The 25,721-nt window shown below is 38.6% G+C and overlaps 1 protein-coding gene across 1 annotated transcript in view; it reads left to right on the top strand.

Annotated features, from left to right (window-relative positions):
• LOC124789827 (aprataxin) overlaps positions 1 to 1,846 on the top strand; it is an 80,419-nt gene extending 78,573 nt beyond the window's left edge. Inside the window, exon 5 of the mRNA XM_047257313.1 lies at positions 1,536 to 1,846. Within this exon, the coding sequence (XP_047113269.1) occupies positions 1,536 to 1,699 (164 nt within the window). The 3' untranslated portion in view covers positions 1,700 to 1,846. The remainder of the gene's footprint in view (positions 1 to 1,535) is intronic.
• Positions 1,847 to 25,721: the final 23,875 nt, after the last annotated feature.

Raw genomic sequence — 25,721 nt, 5'->3', positions numbered from 1 at the left:
GCTGAGGGCATGGTGAGATAGGTTCCTGACAAAGGTGCAGGTACAGAGGGGGTCAAAAACTGACCAAAAAAAGATGATGGTTTGAGTTCTCTTATGTCTTGTATTCCTATATTCTGCTTGCAAGTAGCCTTCCCCGTGGCCAGCAACTGGAAACATATGTCGAAGGCACACTTTAATTTTCACAGGGTCATTTAACCCCCAGACCTAGTCTGCTAACAGATCTCCTAAGCCATTTCCCTTCACATACCCCCTTCCACCCCCAAGAAGCAGCTGTGAGAGACTTCCCCCTTTGTCACCCATTACCACCCCAGACCGGAACAGCTGAACCACATCCTTTGTCAGGGCTTCTATTACGTATCATCATGCCCTGAAATAAGGGGTATCCTACCAAAGTTCCTTCCTACTCACCAAAAATAGTGTTCTATAGCTCACCCAACCTCCACAACATCCTAGTCCATGTCCATGTCACTTCCAATCCCATATCCACGTAGAAGACCCAGGTGCAAGACCTGTCCAATCCACCTGCCCAATATTTCCTGTTCCAGTCCTGCCACAGGCTTATCCTTCCCAATCAGAGGAGGGCCACCAGTAAAACAAGTAATGTGATATACCAGCTCTGCTGCAGTCATTGCATAGCTTTTTATATTTGTATGACTACCAACCAGTGATGAAAAGCCTCCATCAAGCTATGGCCAATAGCACAATAGACCATCCTGAGGCACAACATGCAGCTGAACTGGATCTTCCCTTCCTCTACAAGCATTTCTGAACTGCGCAGATGGAGCTAACCTTGCAACACATTTTCCACTCTCAAAATCATCCTGATCTCAACTTGCAGAAACCTATTGTCTCCACACTGTTCACCCAAGAGTTTCCGTCCCCTCTGCCCAATCACCTCTCTGTTCATGTCCCCTCACCCTCATAGGGTGCCGCTATCTGCCAATGCTCCCACCTGCCTTTCCCCTTCCCTGCTCCTTTCCTCCCTCCCCCCCCCCCCCAACCCACCAGCCACCTTCCTACCTCACAGCCTCCCAATCATATGCCTAGCAGGCATGTCATGCTCTGTACTCTCCACTAGACAGTGCTCTTCTCCCCTGCATGTCACCCCTCTCCCCCCCCCCCCCCCTCCCCATTGTATCCTGCTATCCCTTCCCCATAGCTGTCCCAGGTAGCTACTTTCATTCAACGTGAGAGTTGTATTCCAGTCTGAGCTACTGGAGATAGTGGTCATGTGTGCATTGTTGATATTCCAACCGGGAGTTTCCTTTCTTAGGCTAGTTAGTTAGTTGGTTAGTTAGTAAGTAAGTAAGACAGTCAGTCACTTCCATACCATGTGGAGTGTAATTGCATTGCCCCGCTATGATAACTGCTCTTTGTCAAATGTATGCTTCCATAACATTCTACTGATGAATGAATGATAGATACATTGTCATATACACAGTTATTTTCTTCAATAAATTTGTGTATCTTCATTTCTCTCTGTGGAGACGGCATAATTTATTAATTTTGGTTTCATGGGCTATTTGTTGTTTCAGAAGTGTTGGCAGAAGTTGAAGAACATGGTAAATTTAACCGCATTTCTAGTGATGTTGCAAAAAAGTTGATGGACACACCACTGAAATGTAATAAGTGCAGCTTTCAGTCACCAACTATTCCAAAGTTAAAACAACATTTACTTACACATATAACGAAAAAATGAATCAAACTGGACTTCAAATTGGGAATAATGTTCCTACAGTGATTTTTTTTTGTTTTGTTTTATGGTACTTCCACTGAAACTGAAATTTTATTTTGAATAGAAAATGTGAACTTTTGTCATGGATTTTATTTGCATAAAATAAATTGTATTTATTATGCAACAGCATGCACTTATGTTTTGGTCTGCAAATATTACTTTTATTATTGAATAACATTAGCTAATGTGTATACAGGGTGGTCCATTGATCGTGATCGGGCCAAATATCTCACAAAATGAGCATCAAATGAAAAAACTACAAAGAACAAAACTCGTCTAGCTTGAAGGAGGAAACCAGATGGCGCTATGGTTGGCACGCTAGGTGGCACTGCCATAGGTCAAATGGATATCAACTGCGTTTTTTTAAATAGGAACCCCCATTTTTAATTACGTATTTGTGTAGTACGTAAAGAAATATGAATGTTTTAGTTGGACCACTTTTTTTGCTTTGTGATAGATGGCTCTGTAATAGTCACAAACATATGGCTTACAATTTTAGATGAACAGTTGGTAACAGGTAGGTTTTTTAAATTAAAATACAGACGATAGGTACATTTGAACATTTTATTTCAATTGTTCCAATGTGATACATGTACCTTTGTGAACTTATCATTTCTGAGAATGCATGCTGTTACAGCGTGATTAGCTGTAAATACCACATTAATGCAATAAATGCTCAAAATGATGTCCGTCAACCTCAATGCATTTGGCAATATGTGTAATGACATTCCTCTCAACAGCGAGTTGTTCGCCTTCCGTAATGTTCGCACATGCATTGACAATGCGCTGACGCATTTTGTCAGGCATTGTCGGTGGATCACGATAGCAAATATCCTTCAACTTTCCCCACAGAAAGAAATCCGGGGATGTCAGATCCGGTGAACATGCGGGCCATGGTATGGTGCTTCAACGACCAATCCACCTGTCATGAAATATGCTATTCAATACTGCTTCAACCGCATGCGAGCTGTGTGCCGGACATCCATCATGTTGGAAGTACATTGCCATTCTGTCATGCAGTGAAACATCTTGTAGTAACATCAGCAGAACATTATGTAGGAAATCAGCATACATTGCATCATTTAGATTGCCATTGATAAAATCGGGGCCAATTATCCTTCCTCCCATAATGCCGCACCATACATTATCCCGCCAAGGTCGCTGATGTTCCACTTGCCGCAGCCATTGTGGATTTTACATTGTCCAGTAGTGCATATTATGCCGGGTTACGTTACCGCTGTTGGGGTCGACACTTCATTGCTAAATAGAACACGTGCAAAAAATCTGTCATCATACCGTATTTTCTCTTGTGCCCAGTTGCAGAACTGTACACGATGTTCTGAGTCATCGCCGTGCAATTCCTGGTGCATAGAAATATGGTATGGGTGCAATTGATGTTGATGTAGCATTCTCAACACCGACGTTTTTGAGATTCCCGATTCTCATGCAATTTGTCTGCTACTGATGTGTGGATTAGCCGCGACAGCAGCTAAAACACCTACTTGGGCATCAGCATTTGTTGCAGGTCGTGGCTGGCATTTCACATGTGGCTGAACATTTCCTGTTTTCTTAAATAATGTAACTATCAGGTGAATGGTCCGGACACTTGGATGATGTCATACAGGATACTGAGCAGCATACATAGCACATGCCTGTTGGGCATTTTGATCACAATAGCCATATATCAACATGATATCGACCTTTCCCGCAATTGGTAAACTGTCCATTTTAACACGGGTAATGTATCACGAAGCAAATACCGTCCGCACTGGTGGAATGTTACGTGATATCACATACTTATACGTTTGTGACTATTACAACCATAGTGCCATCTGGATTCCCCCTTCAAGCTAGACAAGTTTCGTTCTTTGTAGTTTTTTTCATTTTATGCTTATTTTGAGAGATATTTGGCCCGGTCATTATCAATGGACCATCCTATACATTAACTTGACAAGAATTAAGAAAGGAACTATATTATATGTACTCAGAAAATAAAAACTAATAAAAGTAAGTAACATGATAAGGTCCTATACTTATCTACACTGCCCCATAATTTCTGTAAATTCTGGTAGTGACAGCACGCCGGCAGCATGTTCAGTATTTGATGGATGCAGTGAGCACATCAATACGACTGCCTGCAGGCTTGTGGTGTACATTATGAAAGCATCTGTTGCTCATTGCTATTTCCTCTCACAGGTCAACCTACAAAAGTAACAAAAAATGAGAACATGCAAGAACTTGTAAAATACTGATGAAACCATTACATTACTGAGAGAGAAAATGATTTCATGTATGACTTAGAACCATCAGGAGACACAAGACTCTGTTCTCATCTGTTTTCATTTTCAAGTGACAGCAACTATCGAACAGTACTGGTAGTTCCACAGGGCACATACAACGATATACCGGGTGATCAAAAAGTCAGTATAAATTTGAAAACTGAATAAATCATGAAATAATGTAGATAGAGAGGTACAAATTGACACACATGCTTGGAATGACATGGGGTTTTATTAGAACAAAAAAAAAAAAAAAAAGTTCAAAAAATGTCCGACAGATCGCGCTTCATCTGATCAGCATAGCGATAATTAGCATAACAAAATAAGACAAAGCAAAGATGATGATCTTTACAGGAAATGTTCAATATGTCCACCATCATTCCTCAGCAATAGCTGTACTCGAGGAATAATGTTGAGAACAGGACTGTAAAGCATGTCTGGAGTTATGGTGAAGCATTGGCGTCGGATGTTGTCTTTCAGCATCCCTAGAGATGTCGGTCGATCACAATACACTTGCGACTTCAGGTAAGCCAATAATCGCACGGACTGAGGTCTGGGCACCTGGTAGGCCAAGCATGACGAAAGTGGCGGCTGAGCACATGATCATCACCAAATGACGCGCGCAAGAGATCTTTCAAGCGCCTAGCATTATGGGGTGGAGCGCCATCCTGCATAAACATTGTATGTTCCAGGAGGTGTTAATCAGCCAGGCTGGAGATGATGCGATTCTGTAACATATCAGCGTATCTCTCACCCATCATGGTAGCAGTTACAAAACTAGAATCACGCATATCCTCGAAGAAAAAAGGCCCGATAACCGTAGATGTGGTAAATCCAATCCATACCGTGACTTTCTCATCATGCAATGGAGTTTCCACGACAGTTCTAGGATTTTCGGTAGCCCAAATTCTGCATTTGTGGACGTTGACAGACCCTCGGAGCGTGAAATGAGCTTCGTCGGTCCACAACACGTTACTCAACCAATCATCATCTTCCGCGATCTTTTGAAATGCCCACACCGCAAATACCCTCTGCTTCACTAAATCGCCGGGTAACAGTTCATGATACCGATGGATTTTGTACAGATAGCATCGGAGGGTACAGCTCAGTGCCAACCAAACAGTAGTGTATGGAATGCCGGTGCGACGTGTGACTGCACAAGCGCTGACTTCCCTGTGTATAGACGAACCCACTACAGTCACCATTTCTTCCTGAACTGTCTCAGCAGCATTACTCCTTGTGCTCGGTTGGCCACTATGGGGTCCATCGTATAAACAACCCGTGGCTTCGAACTTCGAAATCATTCTCGCCACAGCTGCATTTGTCAACGGAACTTTACCCATTCGAATCCCCTTCCTATGGCAATAGGATCGTAATGCTGAACTAGCACATTCCCCATTCTGATAATACAGCTTCACTGAAAGCGCCTTTTCAGGTATCGTCAACATGCTGTGACTGCTGGTGCATCTGATTCTCTCTCTCACTACAGCTCCTTTTATACACAACTGTCATGCGCAGCCACTGACGTTTTGGTGTCCAGTGCCATCTGCCATCTGTCCGACATTTTGTGAACTTTTTTTTTTTTTTTGTTCTAATAAAACCCCATGTCATTCCAAGCATGTGTGTCAATTTTTACCTCTCTATCTACATTATTCCGTGGTTTATTAAGTTTTCAAATTTATACTGACTTTTTGATCACCTGGTACTTAAAGCAATCAGTACTTCGTATGTCATGTGAAATTCTTTTGCAAAATTGGAAGACTGATTATTTAGCTGTGCATTGCAGAAAGTTTCTGATATAACATCTTGTGAAACACCATTCAGCAAGCTACTACCTTTACTCCTTTCATTATTCACTCTCACAAGTTGAATAGACCACTATGAAACTATACGAAGCTGCAGATATTAATATGAGTGCTTTCTGCAGCCCAAGAATTTCTTCGGGTTTAAATTACTTCTCTCCTTTTCAAATGCCAGAAGACTGTAGAAGATTGTTTCCCATGTGCTTCTTTGAGAGCTCTAATAATAATAATAATAATAATAATAATTTTCAATAACTGTTTTGCAGTTGGGAGTGTATTTTCAAATTACTTCATACTTTGGAGCTAAGTAGATCATAATTACTGTTCTGAAGGTCCCTGATTGATGCAACCTGCCAAACCCTCTTGCTTTTCTTTGTTTTCCCTATTTTCTTGTTAGATTTCTTCCATGACAAATGTCGTCCTCTGCTTTTGTACTTGCTGCCTACCACATTGTAAAACAGTAATATGTAAAATACACAAAATAAGGGAAAGGCAATCATCCAACATAGCTTGAAAATAAATGAATATATGCTCAAGTCAAAAACATTATGGGTTTTTTTGTGCGATTTGCTGTGTGTTTGATATGACACATGATCATCATGTCAATTGAAAATTATGAGCTGCTTCTCAGATGGCAGCCTCCAGAATTACTACCATGTTGGTAACATAGTCTCAAGTTTCCCCTTTGCTATAATGCCCAATACCACTTTAAATCTCTTCCACCTGTGTTTTGGTTTTAGAATGGTGTGTCCACATCTTTGAACTGTACTGTACTATCTTGTGGTATTCCAGAAACCACCTTGCTTCTTATTATGCCTCTCCGTTAACCACTGAATTGCTTGTGACACATATGTGTCACTGATTTGCACATGCTGTCATAACTATGTACATGTTATGCAGCAAGTGTCAATAGTGCCAGTGACTGAATATTGTGGGTATAAGTGTAGAATAGAATAGAATGTAATGTGTATTGTCACATGACATATTATATACAATCGTTTGATCGAGACATTGGTTACTCGTCAGTGAATAATTCTATGCCTGTCTAACTATACCTTAAAACAAGATACATTAAAATAAAGCATATGGATGCTCCCAGAAGCACATTACAACATAAGAAGATAACTACATGTTGGATTCCTTTCTGTTTCTTAAAATTTTCCACAGTGGTTTAATTAAAATTTTTCTATTTAAATATTTTTCATGTTTGTTTCTCTAGTTTATAAATATGGACATACTTCATAAGAGCACATACTTCCATTAAAGTAATATATATGGACACACATAAAAAGAATGTATACCTCCATTAAAAGAGAACATAAGCATACACATAGAATGTAATGTAGAAATAACAGAAAAACAATGTAATATCTCCTACTTGTCTTCCTCATTTATAAAACCATCCATGTTGTAGTAATATTTGCTTTTCAAATATTTTTTACTATTTGCACCTGTGGGCTCTAGCTTGCAGTCCTTTAACTTTGAATGCATTTTACTGCTAAGCTTAAAAGCCACATAATATGGAGTATTTTCAAGTAATGTTAAGTCAGTGGCAAGGTAACATGTAATCTTGTTTGTGCCTTATTTCATAAGCATGTGTAAATGACTTTCCCTCAAAAAGATGTGGGTTTTCTTAGCTCAAAGAAAAGTGTTTCATATATAAACATAGAAGGAATCGAAACTTCCTGGCAGATTAAAACTGTGTGCCGGACCGAGACTTGAACTCGGTCCAGCACGCAGTTTTAATCTGCCAGGAAGTTTCATATCAGCGCACACTCCACTGCGGAGGGAAAATCTCATTCATAGAAGGAATCATCAGTAAGTCAATGCTTGCAAATAAAGGTTTGCATGATTGTCTATTGTTTGTTCCAATCGTAACTCTGATAATTTTTTTCTGTAGCTTCAACACTCTGAGTAGGCTTCCTTTTCCAACTCCCCAAAAAAGTATGCCATATTGTAATATAACATGGTGAAAATGATTCTGTGTGGTGAAGTTTGGGATGTGTATCATTGCTTAACACAAGAAAAACAGAACACCACATCATATTATGGATATCTTCCACCAAATAAATAATATATATCTTGTGTAAACCGGGTTGCTGCTTCTTAATGCTCTCATAGGTTCATCTTGATATTACTGCATCGTCACTCAGGGATCATGCAATGGTAGAAATAAGCTCCAGGAATTCATGTTCACAAGAGTTTTATTTTGCACGCTAGATGTTTGGCGACAACTCAGACTGCCCTGAACTGAACCAAAACTGACTTATGGTGGCGTACAAATCACCCCTCTTCACAATATTTTAAACAATTACTGACATTGTTACGCATTAAATTTTTAGATTTATACAATTAAAATTTTTATGTACATCTTCCCAAATTGCATAGAAATTTATATAGTTAAAAGTGTATGATTGCATACAAAGACAGGACAGAATCTGTTTGTATTAAGACTATAAATTACATGTTTTATCATTGCAACAATATATTTCATTAATTTGCATATATCATTTTACTTACTTAAAGGATAATCACCCTATCATTTTCAGGTGAACAGAGGGATTAGTTTTATTGACTGAAAGGCCTAGATTCAATTAATCAAATTTTGTATGATTAAAATTTTGCATTTCTGTATAGATGTAATTACAAATCCATTAACTAACACCAATTAAAACATGAGTGCTTAATTCTGACTGAAAAATTGTCTTGTCATATTTTTATTAGGGATACAATTTGTTTTTGGCTTCAATACATAAAAATAGCTGTCTTTCGATGACTAGAAATATCGGAACTTTAATTGTTAATTACTTCATAATTACAATAGCAATTATTCCTACCATGTGCCAGAAGTTTGAACAATGTACAAATTGTTATGGTACATCAACTTTTAATCCAACATGTTTCCTTCATTCTGCATGTTGGTGAGGCCCAACATAAACAGTGTCAAAACAATAGCTTAAATTAGTGCAAATTACTAATTTGCTGCAAAAGAAAATCTTCACTGTATTCGAATCCAGATAAGCAGAGGAGACAAAATCAAAGCGGCAGTTTAAACTGATATAAATGACTGATATTGCATATATGTCCTCTTTGGGAGAGTGGGGATGAGACTGGAGAAGTATACAGGATCCCAAAAAGGGTTGTGGTATTACAGTATCTTGCAACTGGTGTAAAATATGCATGATACCCAATTTTCTAACAGTTAAGTCAGTTACTTTATTTAGAACCCTCACTGCATAAGCAAAGCTATCTAACCACCTCAGTAAGCAATCCATGCGAACAGTCCATGTCAAGTTTTGGTTTTGGTTACTCCAAGAAATTTAACAGATTCTGCAGTGATCAGTTCTATGCATTCATAACTGAACTGTGTTATATATTCAACAGTTTGTTTGATCCTGAAGTGTACAATTAGTTTTTGTTAGGTTGAGCTTCATAGCATTATTATTTATCCAATTTTCTAATTCTCGAAGAGTTTTTTTCGTTTTCTGCGTTAACTCTTAAGTGTTTTTACAGCAGACTACTGCTGCTTAGTCATCTGCATACAGAACTGTATCTGAAGTTACCTTACCTGGCATATCATTTATATGATGTAGAAATAGTAATGGGCCTAGTATGGACCCCTGGGGTACACCTGCTTGTATTTTATTCCACTAGAGAAAGATTTCTTGCCCTTACATTGCATAATTACCGTCAGTTTCCTGTTTTTGAGATAAGACATGAACCAACTTAAAGAATTTTCATGGAGGCCATAAGAAGCTAATTTGAGAAGCAGGTGCTTATGGTTTGCCATATCAAATCTCTTACGGAGGTCACGGAAGATACCGGATACGCTCTCCTTGTTATTGAGGCATTTGCTTATTTTATTGATTAGTTATTAATAGCATACACAGTGCTTTAACCCTTCCTAAATCCATACTTAATGTGAAGAATAATGTAATGTTTTTGTTATATCTTTCTAGTTGGTTACACACTACTCTCTCAAAATTTTAAAAATAATTGATAGTATTGATAATGGGCAAAAATTTCCTATCTCCTCTTGTCTGCCCTATGTTGAACTCCCGCATACTACAGTCTGTCCAGAAAGCAGCCCTCATCAAACAATTGATTTATTATGTTACAGACTTAGGGTACAATATTATCACATCCTGCCTTTATTATTTTTGTTGGAACTTCATCCCAGCCCACAGATTTGAGATTTTTTAGGGATTTTATAATCTTAGCCACTTCATATCAGGATACATGGGTAAATTGGAATTCTGATCTGTGCCGCATCATATTGGCACTTGGGTGTGGAGGAGGGAGATCGTAAATTAGGTTATAATTTATAAAATACCTATTGAATTCTTCACGTATATGTCTGGAGTTTGGAATCATTTCCCCATCTGTTTCTAATTTATGATTAAAACTTTTTTTTCCTTTACCTATTTCATATGAGGGTGGTTTGAATAGTTCTCGTAATCACCACGAGAGGTCAGCGCTAGCGCAATGAGTTGTTCATGTGTGCCACGTCAGTGCTCTTGGAAGAGAGCTATGGTGGTGAATTGGCTCTGTTGTTGTTCCCGTGTAGTGCCTTGCAAAGATGGGCGGGGGGGGAATCGAGATTCAAGCAGTGATTAAGTACTTCATAAAGAAAGGTATGAAAGCAAAGGACATTCATGCCAATTTCCAGAATACACTGAAGGACTCTCTTGACTTTGTTCATTCTTTGTGATGATTCACTTGAATTTCTCAAATAATAGTTGGTACCGGAATGGATCTGAAATTATATACCAGTTGCTAAAATATAGTGTGTGTACTCATTCAAAAATAAGTTTCGAAAAGTGTTGTTACTACATTGAATTTTTTAAATAATTTTGTAACTAATTTTTCTAAATGAGTTTCTATAGTAACTATATCAGTCATCACAACCATATGAACAAAGAAGCCTAGTTTCACAGTGACAGGAAACAAACATCTTTTATTCCAAACTGACTTCTTTTCAACAAAAATACTTCCTTGTAATCGGGTATGTGAACACCGTTGCTTTTGGGTTAGGTATATATGTTGTTATACAGGGCGTTTCAAAAAGAAAGAGCAGATTTCAAACATTTATTTCTCAAAAACTACAAATGATAGAAACACAATTCAAACGTTTCTTGTCAGAGAAAGGTTCAAAGTTTTTCAATGGTCCGCGCAGAAGTTCCATGCAAATCCGCAGTGGCGCTGGCGTTTGTTTGTAGGAAAATGGCGACGACACCACAGGAACGATCATTTTGTGTGCTGCAATTTGCAAAGTTAGAGTCCATTGTTGGTGTGCAACGTGCATTCCCCCGTCAATTCAACAAACAGCCGCCTCGTCATAAGCAAATTTATGAGTGGCATCACAGATTCGTAGAAGATGGTTGCATCTGCAAGCGAAAAAGCACGGGTCGTCCACGCACATCGGATGAAAATGTCGAGCGTGTCCGTGCAGCTTACGAAAGGAGCCCTAGAAAATCCACGACACGGGCAAGTCACGAACTAAACACGTCTAAAACAACGGTATGGCGCGTTCTGAGTAACCGTCTGCACATGAAGCCGTACAAACTGCAGTTATTGCAAGCATTGCGTCCTGACGACCACAACAAAAGGTTCGAATTTTCAACTGCAATTCTACAGGACATGGAAGAGGACAATTTTGCCGAACGATTAATTTTTTCAGATGAATCAACGTTTCACATTTCTGGTAAAGTTAATCGGCATAACGTACGAATTTGGGCGAGTGAAACTCCGAGGGACGTTATTCAACATGAAAGAGACTCACCAAAGGTTAACGTCTTTTGTGCAATTTCGGTAAACAAAGTTTATGGACCTTTCTTTTTCATGGAGAAAACTATCACAGGAACCATTTACCTGGACATGTTAGAAAACTGGCTATTTCCTCAACTTCAGGAAGATTCAAATCACTTCATCTTCATGCAAGATGGCGCCCCACCACACTTCTCTGAACCTGTACGACGGTACCTAAATAACACCATTCCAGGACGGTGGATTGGAAGAGCAGGAGCACAAGATCAATGTCATCGTCTGTGGCCTCCCAGGTCACCAGACCTTACTCCCTGCGATTTTTATTTGTGGGGGTACATAAAGGACTGTGTTTATGTCCCACCTATGCCCGCTACTCTTCAAGAGGTACGACATCGAATTGTTGCGGCCGTGAATTCGGTAACTAAAGACCAGTTGCGTCGTGTGTGGCAAGAAATGAGATACCGGTTTGATATTTGTCGTGTAACAAATGGTGCTCATATTGAGGTACAGTTTTGATATTTGTTGTGTAACATTTGGTACTCATATTGAGTGAAGGACCGTTGGAATTGTGTTTCTATCATTTGTAGTTTTTGAGAAATAAATGTTTGAAATCTGCTCTTTCTTTTTGAAACACCCTGTATATGGCCCTTTGTAGAGATGTTAAAACTTGGATATTAGTCCTTCACTCTTTGAATGTCTATTATGCTCCTTTACTAACACCATTCGCCTAATTTATACACTATTGCATTACTTCTTTCTCATCTTTTTTTCTCTATTGCCTGCTTTAATTAACATCTATTTTGATATTTGACTGTATTCTGGAGTAATCAACACATTCTTTTCAGGCCAGTTGATGTACTTTATCGAAGGCTCACCTTCAATTTGCTCACCCAAAATCTCTACAGGGGCTACCCAGATGACCGAATGGGGAGTTCGTTCAGTATTCTTTCAAAATCATTCACCATATCAATCCAGTTGGAAGGCTTACTGACACAATACATTCAATATAACAGTCCTAATTTCCGCATCATGCTTTTGGTGGGGTTAGCTTATATTTGGTACTGGGATACGAGGATATGACCCTTTACCCCCCCCCCCCCCCCTCCTCCATGCTAGGAACTCTTTAACTTGTCTTGCCATAAATTGTGTTCCATTATCCATTTTGGGGATGTTCACACATTATAACTGGTATTGGTGATTGGTCACTATGATGTGATTGTTGCAACAATGATTACCTAAGTACAAAGGACAACTAAAAGAAGTGTGTGTGTGTGTGTGTGTGTGTGTGTGTGTGTGTGTGTGGTTGGTGTATACACACACACACACACACTTCCTTTAGTTGTACTTTGGTAATCTCATTAGAGAGAGAGAGAGAGAGAGAGAGAGAGAGAGAGAGAGAGATAGAGAGAGTGGGCTAGGTTGGGGGAGGGGGAGAGGTAGAGTAAATTAGATAAAAAAATCAGTAGTTTATCTCAATGAGGAACTTGAAACTCTCAGCACAGGTCAGAAGTATGTAGAGGAACCTCGGCTCAAGTTTAAATGAATAGTTGACCTCTCACTGGTTAGATATGTACACAGTAGAACAGTTTGCAATGGGAGGGAACATTCATAGCATACAGACACTGTAAAGCAATTTCTAAAGAAATAGAGACTACTGCACAATAGATGTAAAACAAAGCATAGGGCAAGAGATACAGAGATGCTTAATGAAATACTTTGGGCTGTCAAGAGAGCAGTGCATGCTGCCTCCAGTAACTACCATAGCAGAATATTGTCAAATGATCTTTCACAAAACAAAAGGAAATTCTGGTTGTATGTAAAAGCTCTTAGTGGTACCAAAGTTTGTCCCCAGTCCCTAGCGAATGAGACAGGAACTAAAACTTAGCAATGCAAAAGCTAAACTGCTGAATTCTGTTTTAAATGTTCCTTTTTTTTTAAACAAAAAAAAAATAAATAAATAAATAAAAATAAAAATAAAAATAAACAGGAAAGTTGCCCCAATTTAATCTTCGTACCACTGAAAAGATGAATGAAATAAAATGATAAAGACGAATAAAATTAGTGTCTGTGGAATTGAGAAACAGCTGAATCTTTAAAACTGCACAAATATGCATGGCCTGATGGAATTCCTGTCATATTCTGTACTGAATTTGCAGCTGAGTTTGCCCCTCTCCTAACTGCAATCTATCATAGGTCACTCAAACAAAAAAGCATGCCCTGTTCTTGGAAAAAAGCACAGGTCAAACACATCTACAAGAAAGGCTGTAGAAGTTACCCACAAAACTACTGTCCAATAGCCATGACATCAATTTGTTGTAGAATCTTAGAACATATTCTGTGCTCAAACATAATGAGGTATCTTGAACAGAATGACCTTCCCAATGCCAACCATCACATATTCTGAAAACATCGATAATGTGAAACCCAACTCTCACTTTTCTCACGTGACAAAATGAAAGTTTTGGATCAAAGCAGTTGGGTAGATGCAGTATTTCTTGATTTCCAAAAAAACATTTGACTCAGTATCACACCTATGCTTATCACCAAAAGTATGATCATATGGGGTATCAAGTGAAATTTGTGACTGGACTAAGGACACAGCATGTTATCTTCAATAGTGAGTCATTGTCAGATGTAGAAGCAACTTCAGGTGTGCCCCAGGGAAGTGTGTTAGGACCATTGCTGTTCATGTTGCAAATTAACCAACTTGCAGAAATATTAATAGTAACCTCAGACTTTTTGCAGATGATGCAGTTATCTATAGTGAAGTACTACCTGAAAGAAGCTGCATAAATATTCAGTCAGATCTTGATAAGATTTCAAAGTGGTGCCAAGATTGGGAACTTGCTTTAAATGTTCAGAAATGTAAAATTATGCACTTTACAAAATGAAAAAACATAGTATCCTGTGGCTATAATGTCAGTGAGTCATTGTTGGAATTGGCCAACTGAAACAAACACCTGAGGTCACACTTTGTAGGGATATGAAATGGGATGATCACATTGGCATAGTCGGGTGGTAAAGCATGTGGTAGACTTTGGTTTATTGTAGAATACTGGGGAAGTGCAATCAGTCTCCAAAGGAGATTGCTTACGAATCACTCATGCAACCGGTTCTAGAATATTGCTCAATGTGTGCGACCCATAACAAATGGGTCTAATAGGAGATAATGAATGTATACAGAGAAGGGCAGCATGAATGGTCACAGGTTTGCTTGATCTGTGGGAGAGTGTTACTGAGATGTTCGAAAGCAGCAAAGTGGAAGACTCATGAAGATAGAAGTAAACTATCCTGAAAAGGTCAAGTAACAAAGTTTCAAGAACCGGCTTTAAATGATGATTCTAGGAATATACTACAACCCCTGCATATCAGTCATGTAGGGATCTTGAAGATAATATTAGAATAATTACCGCGTGCACAGAGGCATTCAAACACTCATCCTTCTCACACTCCATACATGTATGAAACGAGAAGAAATCCTAATAACTTGTACAGTTGGATGTATCCTCTGCCATGCACATGACTGTGGTTGGCAGAGTATGGATGCAGATGTAGATCTAGGTGAACTGATAACACAGTACTTACATCTAGGATGTGGTCACTTTGGTGTTAGAAATGTAACATGCAAAAAGTATTATGACTTTAAAAACATGCACTGACGAGTTAAAAAAATTAACAACAATGTGAGACATGTCAGAAGGAGAAAATACAGTCTGGGAAACTACACATCTTACTTCACCTCTAATACTCAATGAGTTAGGGGATTTAGTAGTAGTGAACTTCTATGGGCCACTGCCTCAAGGGAGGTATGACATTGCTTTTTACCATCCTGGAATGCTTGTCAAAATTATTTAAATTCCATCACTGAGAAATGGCATGACTCATAGCATCACACTGAAGCTTAGATATTGTTATTTGAAGTGAGTAGGGAGGTCAATTGAAAGAACTGAATTATTAGACACTTAAATATAGATGCAATCTGCCACATGAAAACTGTGTAGGTACATGACAAAAGACCCCAAGGATATTGTAAAGTTAATATTTATTAAAAACAAAAAATGAAACACCGATTGACCGTAAGCATTGGCAAAGACGTTAATTATGAATGCACAGTAAGGCGCAGACAAATGAAAAAAAAACAGTCATTCAATTTTTTGTACATGATTTTGTTTCTCATTCTCTTGTATGTAGAAGTAATGTTAAGAAGTGCCATTCAGAGGATGATGGGTTACAAGTGTTTTCTATTGTACATGTTTCAAAATAAGAAAAAGATTTGATAACAGTGTTAAGTATTTTTTATTCAAGTGAAGTGAAACTGAGTTAGGAGTCCACTGGCTGTGGCTACAATTGAAACATAAGAGAAGTAGTCTGATAGTCTAAAAAATTGTACAGGCACAGAACATTTCAAATAATGCAACTGCACTATACTTTAAATTTTTTTCTTTCCATTCATATGTATTTCTTATATTTCTCTATTTTTATTAATATAACACAAAACCTACATTGAAAGTTTTTACAACCAACTTTAAGTTATGAAACAAAGAATATATTACAACCCCCTACACATCGCTCTGACAGGGATTGCAAAGACAAGAATAATTATGGCATGCAAAGAGACATTTTAGCAATCACCAGAAAACCCCACAATTCTTTAAAGAACCAGTCTGCCCTGTATACAACAGTTTCAAACTTCTGATAGTATTAAAGTGAGTTAAAATATTAAATGTTTGAAATGAAGCACGTAATTTAAAAAATTTTGAAATTATGGTTAAATTTTGTTGGAAGTCACTATGTGCACTCATTATCAAACACTGGAAGAGTATAGTTGTGTAATTTGCCCTCCATTTTAAGTAAAAGCTAGTTTTTCATGCATTTCAATGTTTGTGAGAGCATATCTCCTGAACTGTGTTTCATAACTGGTATAATTTGCAGAGACATTCAGTGGTATTTGTGAATATTGTCTGAAAAATGTATTGCAAATTGTCAGTAATAATGAAAATGTCATCCCCACTGCAGCCGTTTTACTGCTAGAACAGTAAAAATGTAGTAAGCAATAAACTTTTTTCCTTTCATCATTTTATGGTTGGTGTCAGCAAGAAAATGTTTCAGTAAGGCCTGCAGTTACGTGGAAAGTTTTTTTGCAAGTCACCCAGTGCTCTCATTCTCAAAGACTGAAAGAATATAATCTGGGAATCTGCATGTAGTGAGTTATGCTGCCTCAGATGCATGCTGGTACTTTTACACAGTATCTAGTTCATTTGAGGACCATGCACACGCACAGGTAACCTTATGTGATCTGAGCAAAGCTTTTGACTGTGTTGACCACTCACTTCTGCTCTCTAAACTTGAGTACTATGGAATATGTGATAAAAGTTTAAAACTCATCAAATCATACCTCAATAAAAGGAACCAGGTGGTGAGTTCAGGAAGTCATCTGTCAAACATACTCGAGGTTCAACATGGAGTGCCACAGGGATCTAAATTGGGACCACTTCTTTTCCTTGTACACATAAATGACTTACCAGGAAATATAGATGTAAAGACATATATGTATGCAGATGACACAACTTTTCTATCTGTAAACCATGTACTTAATAACCTTGTAAGTGATATGAAATTGGCAAAAGAAAATGCGACATCATGGTTTAATGCCAGTGGTCTGCTATTAAATGAGGAAAAGACCCAGAATATGTGGTTCAGTCTATCAAAGACTACAAAATAGAAAAACAAAAGGCAAAGTTTTTAGGTATTGTTCTTGACAACAGTCTAACATGGAACTCTCATGTTGATCACATAGTGGTTAGGTTGTCAAGAGTTATATATTTGTTGAAGAGACTGATGTGTTGTGTGACATTTGAGTACATGAGGACAGCGTACTTTGCCTTTTTTCAATCTGTTTTAAGGTATGGGTTAATACTCTGGGGAAACAGCAGAAAAATAAATGAAATTATGGTGATCCAGAAGAAAGCAATCAGAGTAATGGCTAAGGTAGATAATAGAACACATTGTAAACCATTGTTCACTAAATATAGAATTTTAACAGTAATTAATTTATATATTCTTGACAGTGTTAACTACATACTTGCTGAACTACCTAAATTAAGTGTAACAAATGAAAGACATGGCTACTATACAAGAACATGTACTTCTCTGCTGTTGCCACAAAATAGATTAGCTAAAACTAACAATAGTCATAAGTATATGGCAATTAAAATATATAACAAATTGTCTAAAAATGGGTCAATCAAGCCTGACAAATTATTTGAAGACAATGTTCATAACTTCTTGTTAACTAATCCATTCTATTCATTAGAAGAATTTTTAGAAATGCCCAATATCAACTTAAATATGTAAAATTTTTTTTGTAAAATTAATAGGTTAAGTGAACTGACGAAGTCTATTGCATGTAACAATGCTGAATGACTAATAAAGAATCTGAATCTGAATCTGAATACTTGTCTTACTGTGTTAAACCTTTAACACAAGACTATACCGCTTAATGAACAGAATATGACAGTATATTAAAATTTTAAATTCAGTCAGTAATTATATGAAATACTGAAAATAAAATTTTTGTTACATCTGGAAGCTGTTAGATGAGTCACTACAACTGGGTTAGCTATTTAGTAGTATAGATACTTCCTGTGCTCCATATGTAAATAGAACAGGTAAAAACCCTAATAATTGGTACAATGGGGTGTACATTCTGCCATGTGCTTCACAGTGGTTTTCAGAGTATAGCTACAGATGTAGATACAGAAAGCATTCTCATAGTTAAAAAAGACATTTTTTCTCATGCAGCATTAGCCAATGAAATACGGAAAATTGAGTGGGGATGGGGTGATAATGGCAGATTTTAGTATAAGACAGCCTACAAAATACAAATGTAGAGTAATTCAACTTCAAAACAATTATTCAGCCACATATTTATGAAATTTGTAAAGCACTGAAAGTGGGACTGTAATCTGACAAATGAAAACTCTAGGCTGCAATGCAAACATTGCACAGCTTTTTATATCAGTATGATCACCAACCAGCTGTTGACCACCAAACCTTAACTGAGAGCAAAGTAGACCACCCTGTGGCATAACATGCAGCTGAATATAAGATATTTGATTTCAATGGGTGCTTCACTACCTGAGCCATCCGGATCCTCAACTCCACCAGAAGCTTTCTGATCTGCCCAGATGGGAGTTATGCTTACAACACATTCTGCACTCCCGAAATTATCCCGGTTCGGCCTACAATAACCTAGTGTCCCCATACACTCCACCCAATAGTTTCCATCCCCTCTGCCTTATCACATCCCTCTGCTCTCATCCCCTCACCTTCTTAATGTGCCACCCTCTGCCAACACACCTGCATATCTTTCCCCATCCCCACTCCTCTCCTTCACCACTCCTGGTTTCCCCTCACCCCTTCCCACCCCCTTGCCCCATAGCCTCCTGACACTGTGCATGTTGGCAATCTAGTCCCTGCATGCTTCACCAGCCAGTGTTCTTCTCTCCACACACTAATACCTTGCTATCCCTTCCCCTTCCCTGCCCCCTCCAGATTGCTGCTTCCATTCTATGCGAAAGCTACATTTTGGTCCAAGCTGCTGATGTGGTAGTCAAATGCGTGAGGTGTATTTACTCATGTGAATGAATGAGTATGTGTTTTCTTTTTCCTTTTCTGAAGAAGGCTTTGCCCAAAATGTGTAGTGTAACTCTCTTTTTGTTGTACCTTTCTGCAACACAAAATGTCATCTTCATGGTGAGTAGCAATCCGTCTTTTTGTTATAGCATTCGGCTGTAATCTAGCAGATCAAAATATGCTGTTGGGAAAACAAAAAAAACCAGCATTGACAAAAATTTGACTAAATACCTACCACACAAAAGCCACATCCATAGGCAGTGGCTTAAAGTCTGTTAAACTATTGAGCATTTGGGATTCTTGTAATACTCATTTGAAAAATGTCTAAAAATTTCCCGTAAGTTGATTTATTGTCTTAAAACACAGAAAATGGGTGTCAAGCCCATTTTAAAATCCTGATGTCTATTATGCAATATATCTCTGTTACAAGTTCACACCATGAAATCAGCCAGAAGATATTTAGTTAGACACGACATTTTTAACATCCTAAACAGTCACTGATCCATGACTACTTGTAAGTTAACACATTCAGTAGGCTTCTCATAAGGAAGTGCTTGCCATAATTTCTCGTAATCTGCACGAAACATGTTATGCGGAGTTTGTGTTTGACATGAAACGTTCACATGTGAATATCTCCTTACGTAAACCACTTTCAAAGCTCAAACTTTCAAAAAATACTGAACACTGTAGTCACTTTTTGCTAACGACACAAGAACGAATCAAACATGTGAATTTCTTCATTTTGGTACAAATTTGAGCATCACGTTTAACATAGGTGTTTACCAGAAGACGGCTCCCGAATGACTATCTCGACTCTTAGAGCTGAGGCACAAAGCCCTATTCAAACACATGAGAAAATGCTGAATTCCTATTGGCAAGTATACTAAGCAGCCAATCAGATCATCTCAAGCACTTATATACTCGCAGTATTTCTAACGTCAGTTAATCAGATTACCGCAAGTAATTTAGACTCGAAATCTCATATTTTGAAACTAAATAAAATTTAATGAAAACAAAATGCACTTTCTTTCCACAAAATAAATTATTAATAAATTTTACACTCAATGCCCCTTCTGGCTGCCTTTTACAAAATTGAGCTCACTTGGACATACACTATGTGATTAAAAGTATCCGGACACCCCAAAAACATATGTTTTTCATATTGGGTGCATTTTGGTGCCAGCTGCTGGCAGGTACTCCATATCGGCAAACTCAGTAGTCATTAGACATCGTGAGAGAGCAGAATGGGGCGCTCCATGGAACTCCCAGACTTCGAACATGGTCAGGTGATTGAGTGTCACTTGTGTCATACATCTGTACGTGAGATTTTCACACTCTTAAACATCCCTAGGTCCACCGTTTCTGATGTGATAGTGAAGTGGAAACATGAAGGCACACGTACAGCACAAAAGTGTACAGGTTGACCTTGTCTGTTGACTGACAGAGACCGCCGACTGTTGAAGAGGGTCGTAATGTGTAATAAGAAGACATCTATCCATACCATCACACAAGAATTCCTAACTGCATCAGGATCCATTTCAAGTACTACAACAGTTAGGCAGGAGGTGAGAAAACTTTGATTTCATGGTCGAGCGGCTGCTCATAAGCCACACCGGTAAATGCCAAATGATGCCTCGCTTGGTGTAAGGAGCGTAAACAATGGACTGTTGAACAGTGGAAAAACATTGTGCGGAGTGACGAATCACGGTACACAATGTGGCGATCCAATGGCAGGGTATGGGTATGGCGAATGCCCGGTGAACATCATCTGCCAGTATGTGTAGTGCCAACAGCAAAATTCGGAGGTGGTGGTGTTATAGTGTGGTCGTGTTTTTCATGGAGGGGGCTTGAACCCCTTGTTGTTTTGAGTGGCACTAACACATCACAGGCCTACATTGATGTTTTAAGCACCTTCTTGCTTCCAACTGTTGAAGAGCAATTTGGGGGTGGTGACTGCATCATTCAACATGACTGAGCACCTGTTCATAATTCACGACCTGTGGCATAGTGGTTACATGACAATAACATCCCCGTAATTGATTGGACTGCACAGAGTCCTGACCTGAATCCTATATAACACCTTTGGGATATTTTGGAATGCTGCCTTCGTGCCAGGCCTCATCGACTGACACCGATACCTTTCCTCAGTGCCACACTCCGTGAAGAATGGGCTGCCATTCCCCAAGAAACCTTCCAGCACCTGACTGAACATATGCCTGCGAGAGTGGAAGCTGTCATCAAGGCTAAGGGTGGGTCAGTACCATATTGAATTTCAGCATTACCGATGGAGGGCACCATGAACTTGTAAGTCATTTTCAGCCAGGTGTCTAAATACTTTTGATAACATAGCGTACGTCACAAATTCCCCCATTGCACAATAACTTTCTCATGCTTACCTTTACATTGTTTTAATATAATATCACAATCTCACTTTACATATGTGCTCTATTCAGTCTCTGTTTCTCCAAAACACTAACACAACCAAAGCATGATGAAATAGTAATTTTCCAAACTACCTTTTATTCAGTCAGAAATCTGTGGTAATGAAACTAAAGAAAATTTCAGAAAATTAGATTACTTACTTGAACCTATCCTCTTAGTTGTAGTTTCAATTGATAGCATATATGAATACCTTGCAGTGCCTAACTCAGTTTGACAATGCCAGCATGGTTATTATGTGTTTTAGGTAAAAATTTATATATCCGAAAGTATGCAAGTTATTGCTTTGAAATTTTAACAGTATGTTTGTTATTCATAGAATTTGGCATGCTAAGTATGAAAAGGATTAATTAATATTTAATAGTACTACTTCAGATTCAATCAAGTACTCAGCTCACTCAGCCCAGTAGCCACTGTCAGCTGTGCCAGCATGAGAGCCAACATCTGTGTGCCTTCCTGCTCCACAGAAAGCTATGCTTTCAATAAAAGATGACAACCCATAATAAACTGCTGTCTTACACTTGGTTCTTTTTTTGTGGTAATGGAATGTAACACATTTCACAATTAGTGATGAATATTCTTTAACATTTGAGCTCCCCTCCTTTCAAATACCTGTCATTTATGTGATGCCCTGGGGACATTCACTGAAATGACACTTTTGATATACCTTAGATTAGGTACATTGTTAATTCCTTTGCCCCATCATGAGGAGATTCCCCAAGGGCAAGAAACATCTCACAAGAACAAATATGTGTAATACATATAATTTACAACAGAACTGACAGCTAATGTTCCTTCCACACATCCTGTGATGTGACACAAATCAAAAAAGTTTTTCTTCATTTAAACATTAATTAAGGAGAGACCAGAACCATTTAAGTGTGTACATACTAATGAGTATAAGATAACATCAAGGCTATTGCAGAAGAGCATAATCAAAACACAACAGTTCATAAGGCCTACTTATGCAGATGACATTACTGTGCTGAAGTCAGCTACTGCATAGTACAGGAAGATTCCAATTATCTGTCTGCAGATTATCAGTTTTGTGTATTATCAAATGGTTCAAATGGCTCTGAGCACTATGGGACTTAACTGCTGAGGTCATCAGTCCCCTAGAACTTAGAACTACTTAAACCTAACTAACCTAAGCACAGTACACACATTCATGCCTGAGGCAGGATTCGAACCTGCGACCGTAGTGGTCGCGTGGTTCCAGACTGTATCGCCTAGAACCGCTCGGCCGCTCTGGCCAGCTGTGTGTATTATCCATGCACAATTTGGTGGTTTTACCAAAATTAAATTTGAAGTTTTATGTTATTATTAGAATGTATATATTTTCATTTAAAACACACTATGATTGAAGTGCTTCACATTTCACCACCAAAAAATGATGGGGGCTCCAGTCCTGCTATGGGACACTACTGAAATATTTTTCTGTTGTTCCCCATTTGAGCTTCAAGTAAATTGAAGGACTCTACCCTTGCAACATATCCATGGTCAATTTCCAGCCTGTATGTTTACCTAGCCTTTTCCCTAGACACTAAATGTTGTTGATTTCCATCTTGCTAAAGCCAACAGTAAAAGAAAATGGTTTGGGTTTTCTTCTGAGAGAGTTCCCTTCAGACTACATCTATGTGGTGATACAAAATAAAATAAAAGCAAACTTTTAAACATTGCCTGGAGGAACAAATTCTTCATCATAATTTTCTAACTCTGACACCTCTATGATAATGTAGTTTTTAAAATGGTTGATTAATATTTGTCACATTTCCTCTTGTTATTGAAGAACACTTTACATGTGCTTGGAAGATGACAGATAACTGCAGACATGCTGTTCAAAGAACTGAGAAGAAGTAAGAAGTTATAGAAAAGTTAAAATGGGCAAATCTGCAGTAAACATTTGTCAGAATTTTGGCATACAAACAAAGAGACATAAAGAAAAACTGATAATTTTTGCAACCAAAGCTGACAACCTAGCCAAACCATTGCAGCATAAGTGCCTGTGAAGTTCAACTTTTGCGAAACTAAATGAAGCATTATACTTTTGATTCAAGCAGAAGAGATTCCCATGTAGAGTCCAATGGCAACAGAGATAAGGTCTGATTGAGGGATATAATGGAACTGAGGTTATATATCCAGCAAGGAGCAGCAGCCTATGATATGTATAAGGGGCATTCAAATGAAACCTGGTTACTAGTGTAAAATAACAGTATCGATTTTAGTAACTCAAAAATGTAGTTACACACGGTACACATACTCAAAGATGGTTGCCAAAACTGTTGGCACATTTATCACATTGCGACAATAGCCAGTCGATTCCATCAGTGAAGAAGTCAGTAGGCTGCTTCTGGATCCAGGCCTGGACCCAGTCACACACTTCATTGTCCATTGCAAATCATATCTGCAAATAGCTAGTTTTAGAGGTCCAGACACATGAAAGTCACAGACTTTACAGTGGATGTTCCAGCATTTCCCACCAAAAGTGCTGCAATGTCATCTTCATTGCATTGGTCATGTGTGGGCAGGCATTATCATGCAGGAGGATAACACCATTGCACCATTGCACAACATGCCTTGGTGTATCGACTTGATGGCTCATCTATGGTTCTGTAAAGGGGCTTGATAATGCTGGACATTTATGGTGGTTCACCGTTCCAGGAACTGGACAAGCAGTGGGTCCTTGGGGTCAAAAAATGACATCATGACCTTAGCAGAACTGGTGTGCATGGCCTTTGATTTCTATGAAGGTGGTGAAGTCACATGTTTGCACTGCTTGCTCTGACACTTGCTTTCCGGTTCAAAATGGTGACACCATGTTTTGTCCCCTGTGACAATACATGACAGAAAGCCATATTCCTCCTCATGATAACGTTGCAGATGACTCAAAGACAGCGCCATTCGAGTATTGCGCTGTTCGGCGATCAGTTGGTGAGCGCACAGATTTTTCAAAAGTTCAAGCGTTGATGCATTATGGTGTGGGTGGTGCCCACGCTAATACCCAGTAACTGATGGATTTCATCTATGGTGATTCTGCGGTTGTCCAAGACTAAAGCAGTCACTCCCGCAACCATGTGTGATGACACGATGAGCCTGTCCAGGACGAACATCATCTTCCAGTGACTTGTGCCACTCAAGGAATTGTTTATGCCATTCCACAACACTTGAACAACTCTGACTGTACTCACTGTACACAGTCTTCATCTGTCGATAAATTTCATGGCCTCCAACTCTCTCTGCCACCAAAAATTGAATGTTGTTCATTTTTGGAACACAACCTATTACCAGCTTAGAGATAGAAGTGATGACACTTTCTGCAGGACATGACCATCATTTTGCAGGACAATGCTCAAGCACGTAGAGTGCAAGCTGTTACTGATTTGTTTGACTGATGGGGCTGCTAAGTGCTATACCACCTACTATACTTCCCTGACTTAAATCCGTGCGAGTTCAACTCGATTTCTAAATTAAAGGAAACACTTCACGGCATTCGCTTCAGAACTGGTACAAATTCATCGGGCAATAGACGGTGCCGCTTGAACTGTCAACACAACTGGCACTGCTAAGAGTATCCTACAACTTCCACATTGCTGGCAATGTCTTATACACGATGCTGGTGACTACTTTGAAGGTCAGTAAAACTTTGAAACATGTATCTATTTTATACAAGCTGTAAATAAATAGTTGCCTCTAATAAAGTTCCAACCCTCGTATTCTACTGTTTTCTTGTACAGAGAACCTTCAAAACATAGCATTATAAATATGGAATATTTGCTGAGTAGGAAACTAGTTTACATTCAGAAGCAGAAATATAAAGACTGAAGAATGAATAAGTAAAACGCCCTAGTTGTAGCAAGTGCAAGTGTGAAGATTCGTCAAGAGTGAGAGTGAGCAGCTGATTGTGAAGTATTAATAATAGTAAGTCATAGTAATTTCCCAGTAAAAATATCCTACATTGCACACACTGTACAAAATATTTGCTTGTTTACCTGCATCTATTGCTGCAGTAGAAAGAAGTTTTTTCAACATTGCAGTGTACAAAGACATGGCTGAGGTCGCCAATGA

This window comes from Schistocerca piceifrons, chromosome 3 (assembly GCF_021461385.2).
Source record: "Schistocerca piceifrons isolate TAMUIC-IGC-003096 chromosome 3, iqSchPice1.1, whole genome shotgun sequence".
NCBI classification, from domain to species: Eukaryota; Metazoa; Arthropoda; class Insecta; order Orthoptera; family Acrididae; genus Schistocerca; species Schistocerca piceifrons.
Note: the sequence above shows the minus strand (reverse complement) of the source record. Positions and strands in the feature narration are given on the sequence as shown.